This window comes from Helianthus annuus, chromosome 5, assembly GCF_002127325.2.
Source record: "Helianthus annuus cultivar XRQ/B chromosome 5, HanXRQr2.0-SUNRISE, whole genome shotgun sequence".
NCBI lineage: Eukaryota > Viridiplantae > Streptophyta > Magnoliopsida > Asterales > Asteraceae > Helianthus > Helianthus annuus.
The window spans coordinates 156939747-156953255 of NC_035437.2; the positions used below are offsets into that span (position 1 = coordinate 156939747).

The 13509-nt window shown below is 34.7% G+C and overlaps 1 protein-coding gene across 1 annotated transcript; it reads left to right on the plus strand.

Annotated features, from left to right (window-relative positions):
* Window positions 1-4388: 4388 nt before the first annotated feature.
* Window positions 4389-4805, plus strand: LOC110943891 (auxin-responsive protein SAUR71). Its single transcript, XM_022185622.1, has one exon. The coding sequence runs from the start codon at window positions 4389-4391 to the stop codon at window positions 4803-4805; it is 417 nt and encodes a 138-aa protein (XP_022041314.1).
* Window positions 4806-13509: the final 8704 nt, after the last annotated feature.

The following is a 13509-nucleotide window of genomic DNA, read 5'->3' on the forward strand; positions in this document are numbered from 1 at the left end:
CACAATGATAAAAATAATACTTAATAATTTAATATGATTAAGAAATCAGTTGATGATAATGTGTGTGTATCTGATGTGTTTGTATTTTATTACCACAATCATAAAAATAATACTTAATAATTTAATATGATTAAGAAATCAATTGATGATAATAAATTTAATACGATAAAAATGTATAGATTGGATTGGACTCTTTAATAAATTTAATAAAGTTGGGCATTGAATGGTTTAAAACTAACTAATGGATTGAAGGTTGATTATCATAAATATGTGTCCCGAATTGTAACGCATTTCCTACGGAATAACACGAGTTAATAGGTTTTTGTAGGAAATGCGTCATAAAGTAGTAATATGTATTTAATAATGATAAACCAACTAATTAGTCAATAATTTCCAAAACAAATCCAACAAATTTGTAACGAAATTGTGACAAAATTATTGTGTTTTTTGTTTTTGTCACTATTGTGTAGCAAATTTGTTACAAAATTTTGGGTTTTTTTTGTTGTCATAAATGCGTCACAATTTTGTAAGTATTTGTGACACATTTTTTTCCGTAGGAAAATTCGGTAGCAAAATGGCTACTTTTCTAGTAGTGTATCGTCTTGCGAGTGCCAAATGTAAGAATAAACCTCAAGCAAAGGAGTTTGGTAAGTTTCTCAATCCTTGATTGTAATGTAAACCCCTTCAAAGGTTGATTACCCATCAATGTGAAACAACTTTTACACTGTTACTTCTTTATTTATAGTTGCCTTTTAAACACACTAGTTTAAACATCTTAAAATAAAAAGACAATGGCGGCTGAGAATTTAAAATATACAGACAAAGAGATTGTTAACATCTACAACATGTCAATTGGGTACATATCGTATCTTGTTTCGCCTTTTAATCTGTTTCTAATTCGTCAACTTTAATTATTACGATAACATAAGCCTACATTGATTTATGATTATGAAAATAACGTGTCTTTCAGACAGTTGTCTTGCCCAAATATCATTTTAATTATCAATATCTTCTTTTTGCTTCTTCATTAAAATGTATAGATTAAAATAAAAAGAAACGTAGTATTAGGAGATCAATGTTGAGGAAGCAAATTGTTTTTCTAAAAGGTTTTCTTTAAAATACGATTAATTTAACTAGATAATTAACCCATGGTGATATAAATATCTTAAATAATTTCTAATGGTTTCGTTATAATATTATAAATTCACAAGTACTTCGAGCGATAATCGTGAAATAGTGTCTGAAGGTCCACATCCACCTACTTAAAATCAGTTCACACTTTTGTTAGGACCAAAATTTCTCATTTGATTCACATTTTGGTTGAATTCTTTGACCGTTTTATCACTCTATGATTGTTCTAATGTTATTTTTATAGGAAAATTTTTTATTATAATAGTTATTATCATTCATTGGTTTTAAAAACTTTAAGGACAATTACACCAAGATAAGATAGCCGGTAAGCGGGTAACAAGCTGCGCCGCTACCCCTTTTGAATAGCGAAACCTAACCTAGTAAAAACGAAACCCCGATCACTAGGAAAATATGTTTTTTTTTCCAATCAAGAAATGTTAAATATATAAATATTGCGTTAACGTATAGAATTCAACAATGTCTACAACAATATCTGTGACTTCATGTATACAATAAACTAAAGCGTTAGTGTTCGATGAGAATTCGTGTTCGACATGGGTTTTTAAAGCATATTTGTGCATTCTCAAAGATGAACGCATTGGCCTCCCAAGGTACAACTAGGGGAGCAATAGTTGTACAGTTGGACCGCACTTTTCGAAGCTTTATTGTTGAGAAAATCTCCACTTTAGCCATTAATCAGTCAAAATATCTAAAATAGCCAATTGTAGCGGCTCAACGAGCCTTTTCAATCTCGTGTAACGGCATAAAAAAACATTTCAAGTCAACCAACCGATGATTGCCACGTGTCCGAGAGCCGTCATTCGGTTGAAAGTTCTTAGCCTAGTACTTTCAACATGGCTCAAGCCTTTTCAGATTAGTCTTTCTTTGGCTTAGTTTGAGAACTTTCCTTGGTTTAAGATCTTTCAGTGTAGCGGCTTGGTTTGGCTTAAGATCTTTCCTTGGCTTGGCTTAAGGATCTTAAATTTAAGATATAACTTATTTTTTTGTAATTTGATATATAAAATTAGATTTATTTGACCCATGTAATACACATTGTTTTTTAAAGATATAACTTTTTATTATTACGATACAAAATTACATTTATTCAACCGGTGTAATACACTAGGTTATTAAAGATATATTTTTTTATTATTGGTATAAGAAATTAGATTTATTCAACCCGTACACAAGAGTTTTTTAAAGACATTACTTTTTTATTATTTAGTATACAAAATTACATTTATTTAACCCATGTAATACATAGAGTTTTTAAAGGTATAACTTTTTTAATAATTTGGTATAATACAATTACATTTATTCAACTCGTACAATACACGAGTTTCTTAAATATATAACTTTTTTATTACTTAATATATAAAAGGAAAATTGGTTTTTAATAAATCAACCTTTGTCCCGTTGGTAAATAATAATCTTACCTACGTAATTGGTATACAATAATCCTACCTAACAACATGTTGGTACTCAATGAACTTCCGTTAATTTTTTTAACTGAAGTTAGTTTTTAAGTTTTATTTATTACACAAACAGTCCCTGTAGTTGTAATTTACTAGTTTTAACTATTTTAAAACTAGTAAATTACAGTCCCTTGAGGTTTTTTTGTTTTATAAAATAGTTAAAACTAGTAAATTACAACTACAGAGACTTTTGTGTAATAAATAAAACTTAAAAATTAACTTCAGTTAAAAAAAATTAATTGAAGTTTATTGAGTACCAACATGTTGATAGGTAGGATTATTGTATACCAATTACGTAGGTAAGATTATTATTTACCAACGGAACAAAGGTTGGTTTATTAAAAACCAATTTTCCTATATAAAATTACATTTATTCAACTCGTGTAATAAACGAGGTTTTTAAAGTTATATTTTTTATTATTTAATATAAAAATTACATTTATTTAACCCGTGTAATACATGTGGTTCTAACCTAGTAATTTATATAACAACATTGTTAATCCCTTTTCAGAACGGTGTTAATCCCTTTTCAGAACGGTGGAAATTATAAATGAATTATTATTATTATTATTATAGAAATAAAATATTAAAATTATACATAAATAATGTTATTGTACCTTGTTTTAATTATAAGTGAATTATTATTATACTTAGCCAAGGAAAGATTTTAAGCCAAGCCAACCCAAGGAAAGATTTTAGCCAAAGAAAGATCTTATGCCAAGCCAAGCCGCTACACTGAAAGATCTTAAGTAAAGGAAAGTTCTCAAGCCAAGCCAAAGAAAAACTAATCTGAAAAGGCTTGAGCCGTGTTGAAAGTACTCGGCTAAGAACCTTCAACCGGCTAAGAACTTTCAACCGAATGACAGCTGTCGGACACGTGGTACTCGTGGGCTAGTTGTCTTGAAATGATTTTTTTAAGCCGTTATATGAGATTGAAAAGGCTCGTTGAGCCATTACAATTTGCTATTTTGAATATTTTGACTGGTCAATGACTAAAATGGAGATTTTCCCTTTATTGTTTACGGAAATACCCTTTAGAGGACATTAACCATTACGAATGGCCTCAGCACGAACTATAGACTCTAAACAGTAGCGACAATGAGCATCAAGTTTTTATGAAACAATATTTAAGCATGATTCATTCACAAAACGTTACAAACGTTTGAAACTTAGATGGAATTACATGTTGACCGGATAAATTGTGACTTTTTAAAATTTCAATATCAACGAGTGTTTGTTTACACATGTACTTTGGCATAATACATGTTAATTTGACGGTATAGATTTTATGAAGTTGGCGTTGTAAAAATGTTTATTTTTTTCTTAATTATTTTTTAAATTTCTTTTAATAATTATTTAAAAAAAATATATTTTATTTTTTTCAAAGTTATTTTTATAGTTTATTTTTTTAACACGCATGTTTTGTGATTTTTATATATTCTTATGTGTGTACAAAATCATATATACCATTACAACTTTACAAGTACATATAGTTAACTTGTTGATCACCATGTTTACAAAATCATTTTTTTCCTAAATTAACACAAATCATATTTAACTATTTACATATTAACAGACTCCTAAAATGAACATGTGCAAGATGTATGGATCGTTATCCAAGTGGCCTATAAACGATAGTTACTATTCAGTTCAGTTCCCATCTCAAAGTCATGCATGTTATTTTCACCATCAAGGTTATATATACATACATATACACAAACAAATCTTTAATCTTCATAACATTATAATTCAATATCAAAACTTCATAAACTCTTATTCTTCATGAAAAAAATTCTGATCCGGTCGAGGTGGCAACGATCCTTTGTCAAGAAAAAGGTGGCGCCCGAAGGCTTTTTTCCAGTATACGTTGGACCGGATAAACAATGGTTCGCGCTCAAGACCAAGTATGCTAATCATCCGTTGTTCCAGATGCTATTAGAAGATGCTCAAGTTGAATACGGGTATAACACACCGGGTCCAATATTGCTTCCATGTGAAGTGGATCTTTTTTACAGGGTGGTGGGAGAGATAGAAGCTAGAGAAATGGAGCCCCATGGGTCATGTGGGTTCGGATACGGGTTGTTTAGTTGGTTTGATCCGAGCCGGAGGTTGGTTAACGGCGGCGATCATGATCAGATGGGCAAAGGATATGGTAGTTATGGAGTTCTTACTCCCTCACGTTTGGTTAAGATCAATTAAGAGTAGATGCATGCATATAAGGAAACCAGATTTTTTAATGTGTTGAATAATCTGGATTAATTAATGTGTTAGTTTTGTAAAATTAGTTTCTTTGTATTTTTTTCGAGCTTGGTATGTGTATATAAGTAGGAATATGAAATTAGTCAAATGTTTTTATCTATTAAGTCAAGGTTGAGTTTGGGTTAAAGCTTCTAACGATTCGATTTTAGGTATATTTTTTAAATTTTATTTATAAATTAAAAATTAAAAGTTAATATTTGTATTTGATTCAAAAGAATTATTATATTTTTAAATTTTAATTTGTAGCGAACAACCGAAAACGTGATGGCTTTTACAATCAAGTTTGTAAAGATTTTTTCAAGTTGATGCAACGCGACCTATATCAATTAGTCCATTCCATTAGTTCAAATTTTTTCAAATGCATGTGGGCTTTAGTTTATTTTATTTTTAAGTGATGTTTTTTTTTTAATTATGTATTTTTTCTAAGATATGTAATTATCTATATATTAAAAAGCCAATGCATTGAACAGTAGTTTTTTATCTATATATTAAAAAGCCAATGCATTGAACAGTACTTTTAATATATTATAATATAATAAAATATTATCATCTATATATTAAAAAGCCAATGCATTGAACATTAGTTTTAATATATTATAATATAATAAAATATTATATACAGTGCTTTTTAGTTTTATTATTTTAATACTATAATAATTGTTGTTTTCTTTACTTTTTAAGTTTGATAAGTTTTGTTTCAACCGGTACTTGTATAAAAAATAAGGGTTCGTTATCGGTATATGAATGTAAAAACCAGCACCAGCCTGTTACATAAAACGCAAAAAGTTTGTACCGGATTGAGTTTTATAGTCTTTTAGTTCGAGAAATTTGGTACTGCTACCCAATACCATTTGCTCATCCCTGATCACGGGTACTGAACGAACAACAACGGTATCGTACAACTTTTTTTTTAAGTTTTAGGGGTAGGGATGAGCTCAGTGCCAACTGATACCCCGGTTACGGTATCGGTATATGAAGGTAAAAACCTGTAGCGAACCGGTATCAGGAACGCCAAACGTCAGTACCAAACTGGTACTTAGGATCTTTCGGTTCAGGAAATTCGGTACCGGTACCCATTACTATTTGCTCATCTCTGATTACGAGTTTCTACCGAACAACATCATTACCACAACTTTTTAGTTGATTTTCTTTCGATTATTTTTTAGTGTTTTTTTATAAATTTTCTTTTTATTCTTGTCAGCAGTTCCATGTACAATGCGTTCTTAGTGATTTCAAACACATATAAACACAGACTAAATAACAAAATAAGTTTGCCACAACGCGGTGACAGTTTTTATAACTAGTTTTATTTATAACTAATGAAAACTTTATATATTTTTGAGAATTTTGGTATTAAAAAAATGAAAAGGGGAAGGGGGAAGAAGAGGGAAGAAACCACACCCTATGTTTGGGGGAGGATTATGAGGTGTGAAAGGGGAGGGTGATATAGCGCTGATGTGGACATGGGGGAATGGGAACCACGCCCCATAGTCTTATTGACTTAGTCTATAGGGTGTGGTCATGACCCTCAAGACCACCATTACCATCCATGTCAACTCATTCTCATCCACCATCTAAATCCATCATCCTATTCCTATATGGTGTGGTTATCAGAGACGTTCCTGAGAATTTAAGTGCCCAGCTGAGCCAAAAAAAGTAAGCCCCTTACCCTAAGTCCTTAACAAATTAAATATTGTAAACCAATATTTTTAAACAACCATTAAAGTTATATCAATAAACATAAAAATTAGCAAAATCATGGTATTAGAATGAGTGTATGACATACCGTAACAGGCTAATAGCTAATCGAGAATCAACCTATCATATATGTCACTGTAAATCAAGAATCAACCTATCATATTTTTATATATTTTTTTTTCACTTTGAACACGTTAGATATAAAAGAAAATCGTCTAAGTTTTACCAAACGATCATTCATATCTATATATAACCAGGAATTTTTAAAATTTTTGTGCCCCTTGAAGAAAACGTGCCCTCGCCGAGCATCCACATTACCCCTCATTAGAACCTCCCCTGGTTGTTATGACCCAAACCACCATTCTTATTTTTTTAAAATTTGTTTTGTGTAAAATATTTTTAATTAATTAAGGAAATGGAGGTGCATGGTTGCCTATCATATTTTTATATTTTTTTTTTCACTTTGAACACGTTAGATACAAAAGAAAATCGTCTAAGTTTTACCAGACGATCATTCATATCTATATATAACCAGGAATTTTTAAAATTTTTGTGCCCCTTGAAGAAAACGTGCCCCAGCCGAGCGTCCACATTGCCCCTCCTTAGAACCTCCCCTGGTTATTATGACCCAAACCACCATCCTTATTTTTTAAAAATTTATTTTGTGTAAAATATTTTTAATTAATTAAGGAAACGGAGGCGCATGGTTGTGTCTGACCTCCCGAACTTTTCGCTCAGTTTCCGGTATGTAGTTTTCGTATATAATTTTTTAGGTATATACATTCTCGACCCTCCCGGTTTTATAATTTTTTAGGTATATACGTTTTCGATCCTATGTTCAGAAATCTAAAGCTTCACCACTACTTATACTGAGTTCCAAGTATGATATTTTTATGTATTCGATTATTTAAAGTTATTTATAGATTCGCGTGATGTCTTTTTTTTTTTTTTTCTTACAGCACCAAAACGAATCATTTAAGTCTAAAATAATATGTATATATTTATATTGCTATTCATTAAAACTAGTGTTATACCCAGTGCACGCGTTGCACGCAAATCCGTTTTATGTCTAGAATCATAGGTTAACATAGTCATGATATGTTAAAGAGTTATATGTAACCGTTTTATAAGCCTGGGTGTGACATACAAAAGTGCTGTGGTAGTGTAATTATCCAAACATTTGGTACTGTAATTACCCAAACAATTCAAATGAAACATAAAGCTGGATTCCTGAACATCCCCTAAAGAACAACATGTCTTACGAAATAAAACCAAAAAGCAGCCTGACTATCCTAACACTTGGTGTAACTAAAGGATTTGTGTCGTTGTAGTTCTATGTTTTCCTCAAGCAGCTTGCTTTTCTTCTTTGGTTATTATATCAGTTTGGGTTATCACATATATTTACAATTCTTTGTGAGTTTAAGGAGAATCCTAACACCAGCGCCCCACGTCTACCACCGTCATCGGGAAATCGCCCAATGCACGCCCTACGTCTGACGGGTGGTCCATAGGACAACCCTTAATGATGTTAAAAGACAAATTTATCCTTCACTTGATCGCGTAATTATCTTGAATTAGATAACTACAGTTGCATATGTTTCAGGTACAGATTGGGAGCTAAAAATGGAAAAAACGCAGCTTTGGACGGTTTGGAATGGAACGGGTCGTGCATGGAACAAAAGAAGAAACAAAACCCAACATTCAGGGCTCCACCGTAAATTACGGTGGCCACCGTAATTTACCGTGGCCCTGAAACTCACATGTGCCTGCCGTAACTCAGTAAAGATCCACCGTATCATCTTGATGTCCACCGTAATTTACGGTGGAGACCGTAAATTACTGTGGAGGCTGCGAGGAAAAGTGTAATTGCCCTATTAAACGGTTTTTATGGGTGTCTTTTCACATTATTCATCATTGGACGTTTTCTTATCATCTTGGGGGCGATTTTGGCTGGTTCTACCTTGTTCTAAACAATTCTAAACATTTGGTTCTTGTTTTTGATTCGTATGAACTTGAATTTGGATGTTATGATGATCAACCGAACAATGTTCGGCTAAATTTATGGTGATCATCCTAGGTTGAAGGTTTGTCTGAGACATTTATGTTTTGATTCTTATTTCTAGAGTAATAGACTTGCTATGATGGTTTGTTTATTATGGTGTGTTGTTTGCTTTTTTGTAAATTGTTAATTTGTATGTTAATCTTAGTCTAAACCATACGTTCTTGGTGTCGTTGGCAATCGAGATATCATGGGCGGGATTAGGATTGGGTATTGATTAATTGGTCATCGGGTAACAACCTCGCGTTCTAGGAATCCGAGTACTTAGTTCTCTTTCATCACAACAAGTAATAACACATGAATCATGTCTATGTGGTTCTTTCTAGTTGAATATTAACATGAATGTCAAAGCAAACCGGAAACTTAGGATGGTCATTTGTCTCTAAATTGTTTACAAAACCAATTCTCAATTCGCGATTTAATTAGTAATTTTAGTTTTAAAAACCAAACAAACAATCCAATTCTCTGAATTTACTTTTTATTGCAATTAGTTTAATCTTAGTTAACTTAGATACACTTCTAAATAACACATATTCCACAAACTCCCTGTGTTCGATACCCACTTACCGCTAGCTATTAGTAGTAATTTGGATTAAATTTGAGTGTGACCACTGTTTTGGTCAAAAATCAAGCAAAGATAATGCAACCAAATCTTTATGTGTGAGGTGTGATGCTTGAATCAATGAACAATGCTTAGGATAACAATCAAATGTAATGAACAAATCACACTAGGATTTATACGAGGAAAAAACCCTTGATCAAGAATTGATCTCCTGCATAAAAAACCTCGGGTGATGGAAACTACCGATCACCAATTTAGATTAAACCAAATGTGTGTTACAACTTCGGATGATAGCGAGCCAGTTACAAGGATCACTCGAGTGAAATGTGTAGAAATGATGTGTAATCGCCGAGCAGAGTGTTGTAAACTGATGAGTGCAGTACGAGTATGTGTTTGTAGCCAAAAATAGCCAAGTGTTCTAATCTAGCTCGCTATCCCCTTTTAAATTTAGTAAATATCTAAGATAACTAACTATCCGCAATTCGTGCATTCTCCCCACGATCTCCATAACGTTCACAATGGTCAAGCACGTGCGGAATAAAAGAGAATATGCTCCAGTAATATCGCCATGACCAAGTCCAAGCACGTACTCCTGCAAAACAATTCCATATTCAAAGCAGACAATCGTTAGTGTAAGGATCACTATGAGGATCCCGGATCCTGATCCTTCAATACTCTCTGAGGATCCTAAACTCAAACACAATTAAGGATCCTTAAACCGGACAACAATTGAGGATCACTGATCATAGGAAAATCCTCCCCTAACAATTGCCCCCAAAATATAAGGAGTAAAAATGTAAATAAACGAGTTATATTTTCTCGTTCTTATCCGTAACAGACCAACGGATAACTAGCCGTTACATCCTGACTAGCCGTTGCCATTCTGACGTCACTGAAGAGACTATCCTGCAAAATCACGATTATAAATTGAAGTTAGAGATAAGGGTTATGAAGCATTTAAATTCGTGCGTTTCATCCTTTAAATCCTCATTCGAAGATCCGATCAGGTACTTCGCTTTCCTTTCTCTCTTCATCTTCTTATTCTGTTTCTTCTTCTTTATCATCATCATGACCAAGATGATGCTAAGATCTTCACCGGCTAAGGATCACACTATCTCCTCCCTTGAAAAAGATCTCAATGTAGCAAAAAGGCAAGCGGTCATGGCACAAATTGATGCGGACCAAGAAAAATGTGAGATCATAGAGGATGCTAAAGTCTCTGCTGCCATCACTATGTACAAGATCAAACTCCAGATGGCCCAAGAAGTTGAGGATCCTGACTTCGATAGGAGCACCTGGGACAAGGAGGGCTGGAAGGCGAAATTGGCGGAGCTGGAGGATGAGGAGGAGGCTACAGAGGTCCTGGCAATCGAGGCAAGTGGCAGCGGAAAGGATCAGGGTGGTGGAGAAGCAGGTGGTGATGCTGGTGAAGATGCGACCAAGGTGTGAGCTGCAAGGATGGGTGATGATGGACACTTCTAGACATAGTCGGAGCCCATTTTTTATAGTTTGGTAGTGGTTTTTGTGGTTGTTGATGTTTTTGTTGAACAATGGTTGGTCTGTACTTTGAACAATAGTTTTTAGGATCATGGATCAAGGATCCTTAGACAATAGGTAGGATAATGGGTGGTGGATGGATCCTCTGTTTGGGGGATGAAGCCACTTGTTATCCTGCCGTCCTTTATTTCCTGCACTCTTAAGACCCGTAAACAATGGACACCCTTTGCCAACCCATGTGGACGGGCCACGTTTTGCTGGTAGAAACATGGGTTGGCAATTTTGACAACCTTAAAGGGTTTAACATTTGTGAATAAATAAAACTTTTAATCTTTTCGGCTTATCATGTGTTGTTTCATTTGGATACATTTTATCTTTCAGTTGTTATGATATATTTTGTTTGAATTTACCAAGTAAAGAAGAAAAGTTTAATAAATTTTCTCAAAAAGTTTAGGATATGATCAAGGATCAAATATCCTATAATCGACTAATTCTGAAAAGCAGTATAGTTTAAGGATCATAAATCCTGTTGTCAAAGGATAAGGGTTACTTATGTAAATGATAAATAAAATCAAAGCAATTTGAGGATCATACCTGAGGATCCAAGTTAGGATCCTAACCTTCAACACTTATAATTAGAATAACCGAAAGACAAACCTTAGTAGAAGATAAGGATCAAGGATCCTTGGGCGTTTAGCTTCGAAAACCTGAAATAGGATGCAACTTGGGACTAAGCCAATATAAGATAAAAGTTAGTAACTGGGGACAAACCCAACAATTCTGGTGACAAGCCCAAAGGATAACTGGGGACAAGCCCAAAGGATAACTGGGGACAAGCCTAAAGGATAACTGGGGACAAGCCCAAAGGATAACTGGGGACAAGCTCAAAGGATAACTGGGGACAAGCCCAAAGGATCGTATGTAAACTGGAGTATGGCCCTCACTGGCGACTATCCAAACTTAGTGACATGAAAATGCCAAAACCTTAGCTAACGTGAAAACGTTAGAAACCTTAGGAACGGATGCATGGTACGTCTACCATTATACGTAGGATCCCGGATACAGCCGGTACAATGAAATTGTCAGCCCCTAAAGCGGGTATTGGTCCCATTGCCATGAACTGTACCAGGATCATCGTGCGTTACTGGCGATACTGGGGACAGTGTCACACCCCCAAATTCCACACGCGGAGTACCACCGCTTGGAGGCGTGACATGACCAGGATCAAGCCACCAATCATATCGAACATAATAAGTAATAATAAACGTAAGTGTATATCAACCCACAATATGAAAGGTGTTCAAATAACATAGTTTAAGTAGCGGAAGCATAGTATAAAATCCAACGTAATTGTTAAGTTTTCAACTGTCATAAGTGTTTAGCAAGACATCCATGATCCATGTCCACAACGACTGTGCCTCTTGTGCAAGCTCCATGTATACCTAAGGTCCTGCAAGGCATGTAACAGAGAGTCAACAACTAGTTGAGCGAGTTCACAGCGGTTTGTTCGGTTATGGTAATCGTATTGTAAATCGTATGTTCATTTAGTAATCCATATATCGTATGCATTTGTATCGCAGCCCTCTAGGCATGTGTGCGAAGATTAGTGGGAGTTTCCCAAGTATTGTAGACTAGGTATATTTGTATCGCAGCCCACCCGGCATGTGTGCGAAGTTTAGTGTATGGTTCGCAACCATTCCAGGCATGTGTGCGAAGATTAGTTCTATTATCGCAGCCATTCCCGACGTGTCTGCGAAGAGAAGTATTTGTATCACTAGTCTAGCAGTATTTATCAATAACCTTCCTCTCCCGAGGCCTAAAGTACGTAATCCCGATAATGTCATAAGTACAAGAAATCTTCCAATCCCATTCCCGACCCTGGGAAACCCATGCCTTGGTAAGAGTGTGAACTCACCTTGGTTTGCTCGGCAGATACACAGAAAGGCCAAATTTAGCGGCTAGTGGTCAACCACGTCCTAACATGGTTACCACACAAGTCAGGTTTTGGTTTTCGAGTAGTGCACATAAGTATCACATAAGCTAGCAGGTGATTAACACATATCGATCATGGCAAACACACGGTGCACGTAAACATATTAGCAGTCAATTCCATAACATCTGATACTTGTACGATCCAAAGGTAAAGCCCAATAACCAGGCGTCCCAACATGTTATGCGTTCAGCACAGCCTTGTGCGATCCACAGCATGTTGTGCGATTCGGTAAAACATCCGGCCCAATTAACAACCCGATCCAACATACATACGGCCCAATGAATAAATATATCTTGTGCGATCCGGATGGCTTGTACGATCCGGTCGACTTGTGCGATCCGATTAGGTTGTGCGATCCGAACCAGCCCAACCCAACATGTATACCTGGCCCAACAGTTAAACAAATAATACAACTTGTGCGATCCAATGAGCCTTGTGCGACTGGGGGCACCTTGTGCGATTGGATCATCTTGTGCGTTTGGACTCCTTGTGCGATCAGATCAGATCGTGTACAATCTGATCTTGTGCGACCAGGAGCCTTGTGCGATTAGTTTAAACATTCCAAAAAAATCATTCCAATAATCTTGCACATCAGTTACAATTTTTAATCAATTCGTTTTGACTAATTACAATCGTTTCCCATAACTGAAATTTATCAATCAACACAATTGTAGTTTCCAACATGATCCATAATCGATCAAAACAAGCATTTTCCATACAATTTCTCATACCCTAATCGAACAAAGCATGAACAATAATTTACCCATCAACATTCAAACGGATTAAACCCTATAATTTATACATATCACCCGAGTTCAACCACATCACAGCCGAT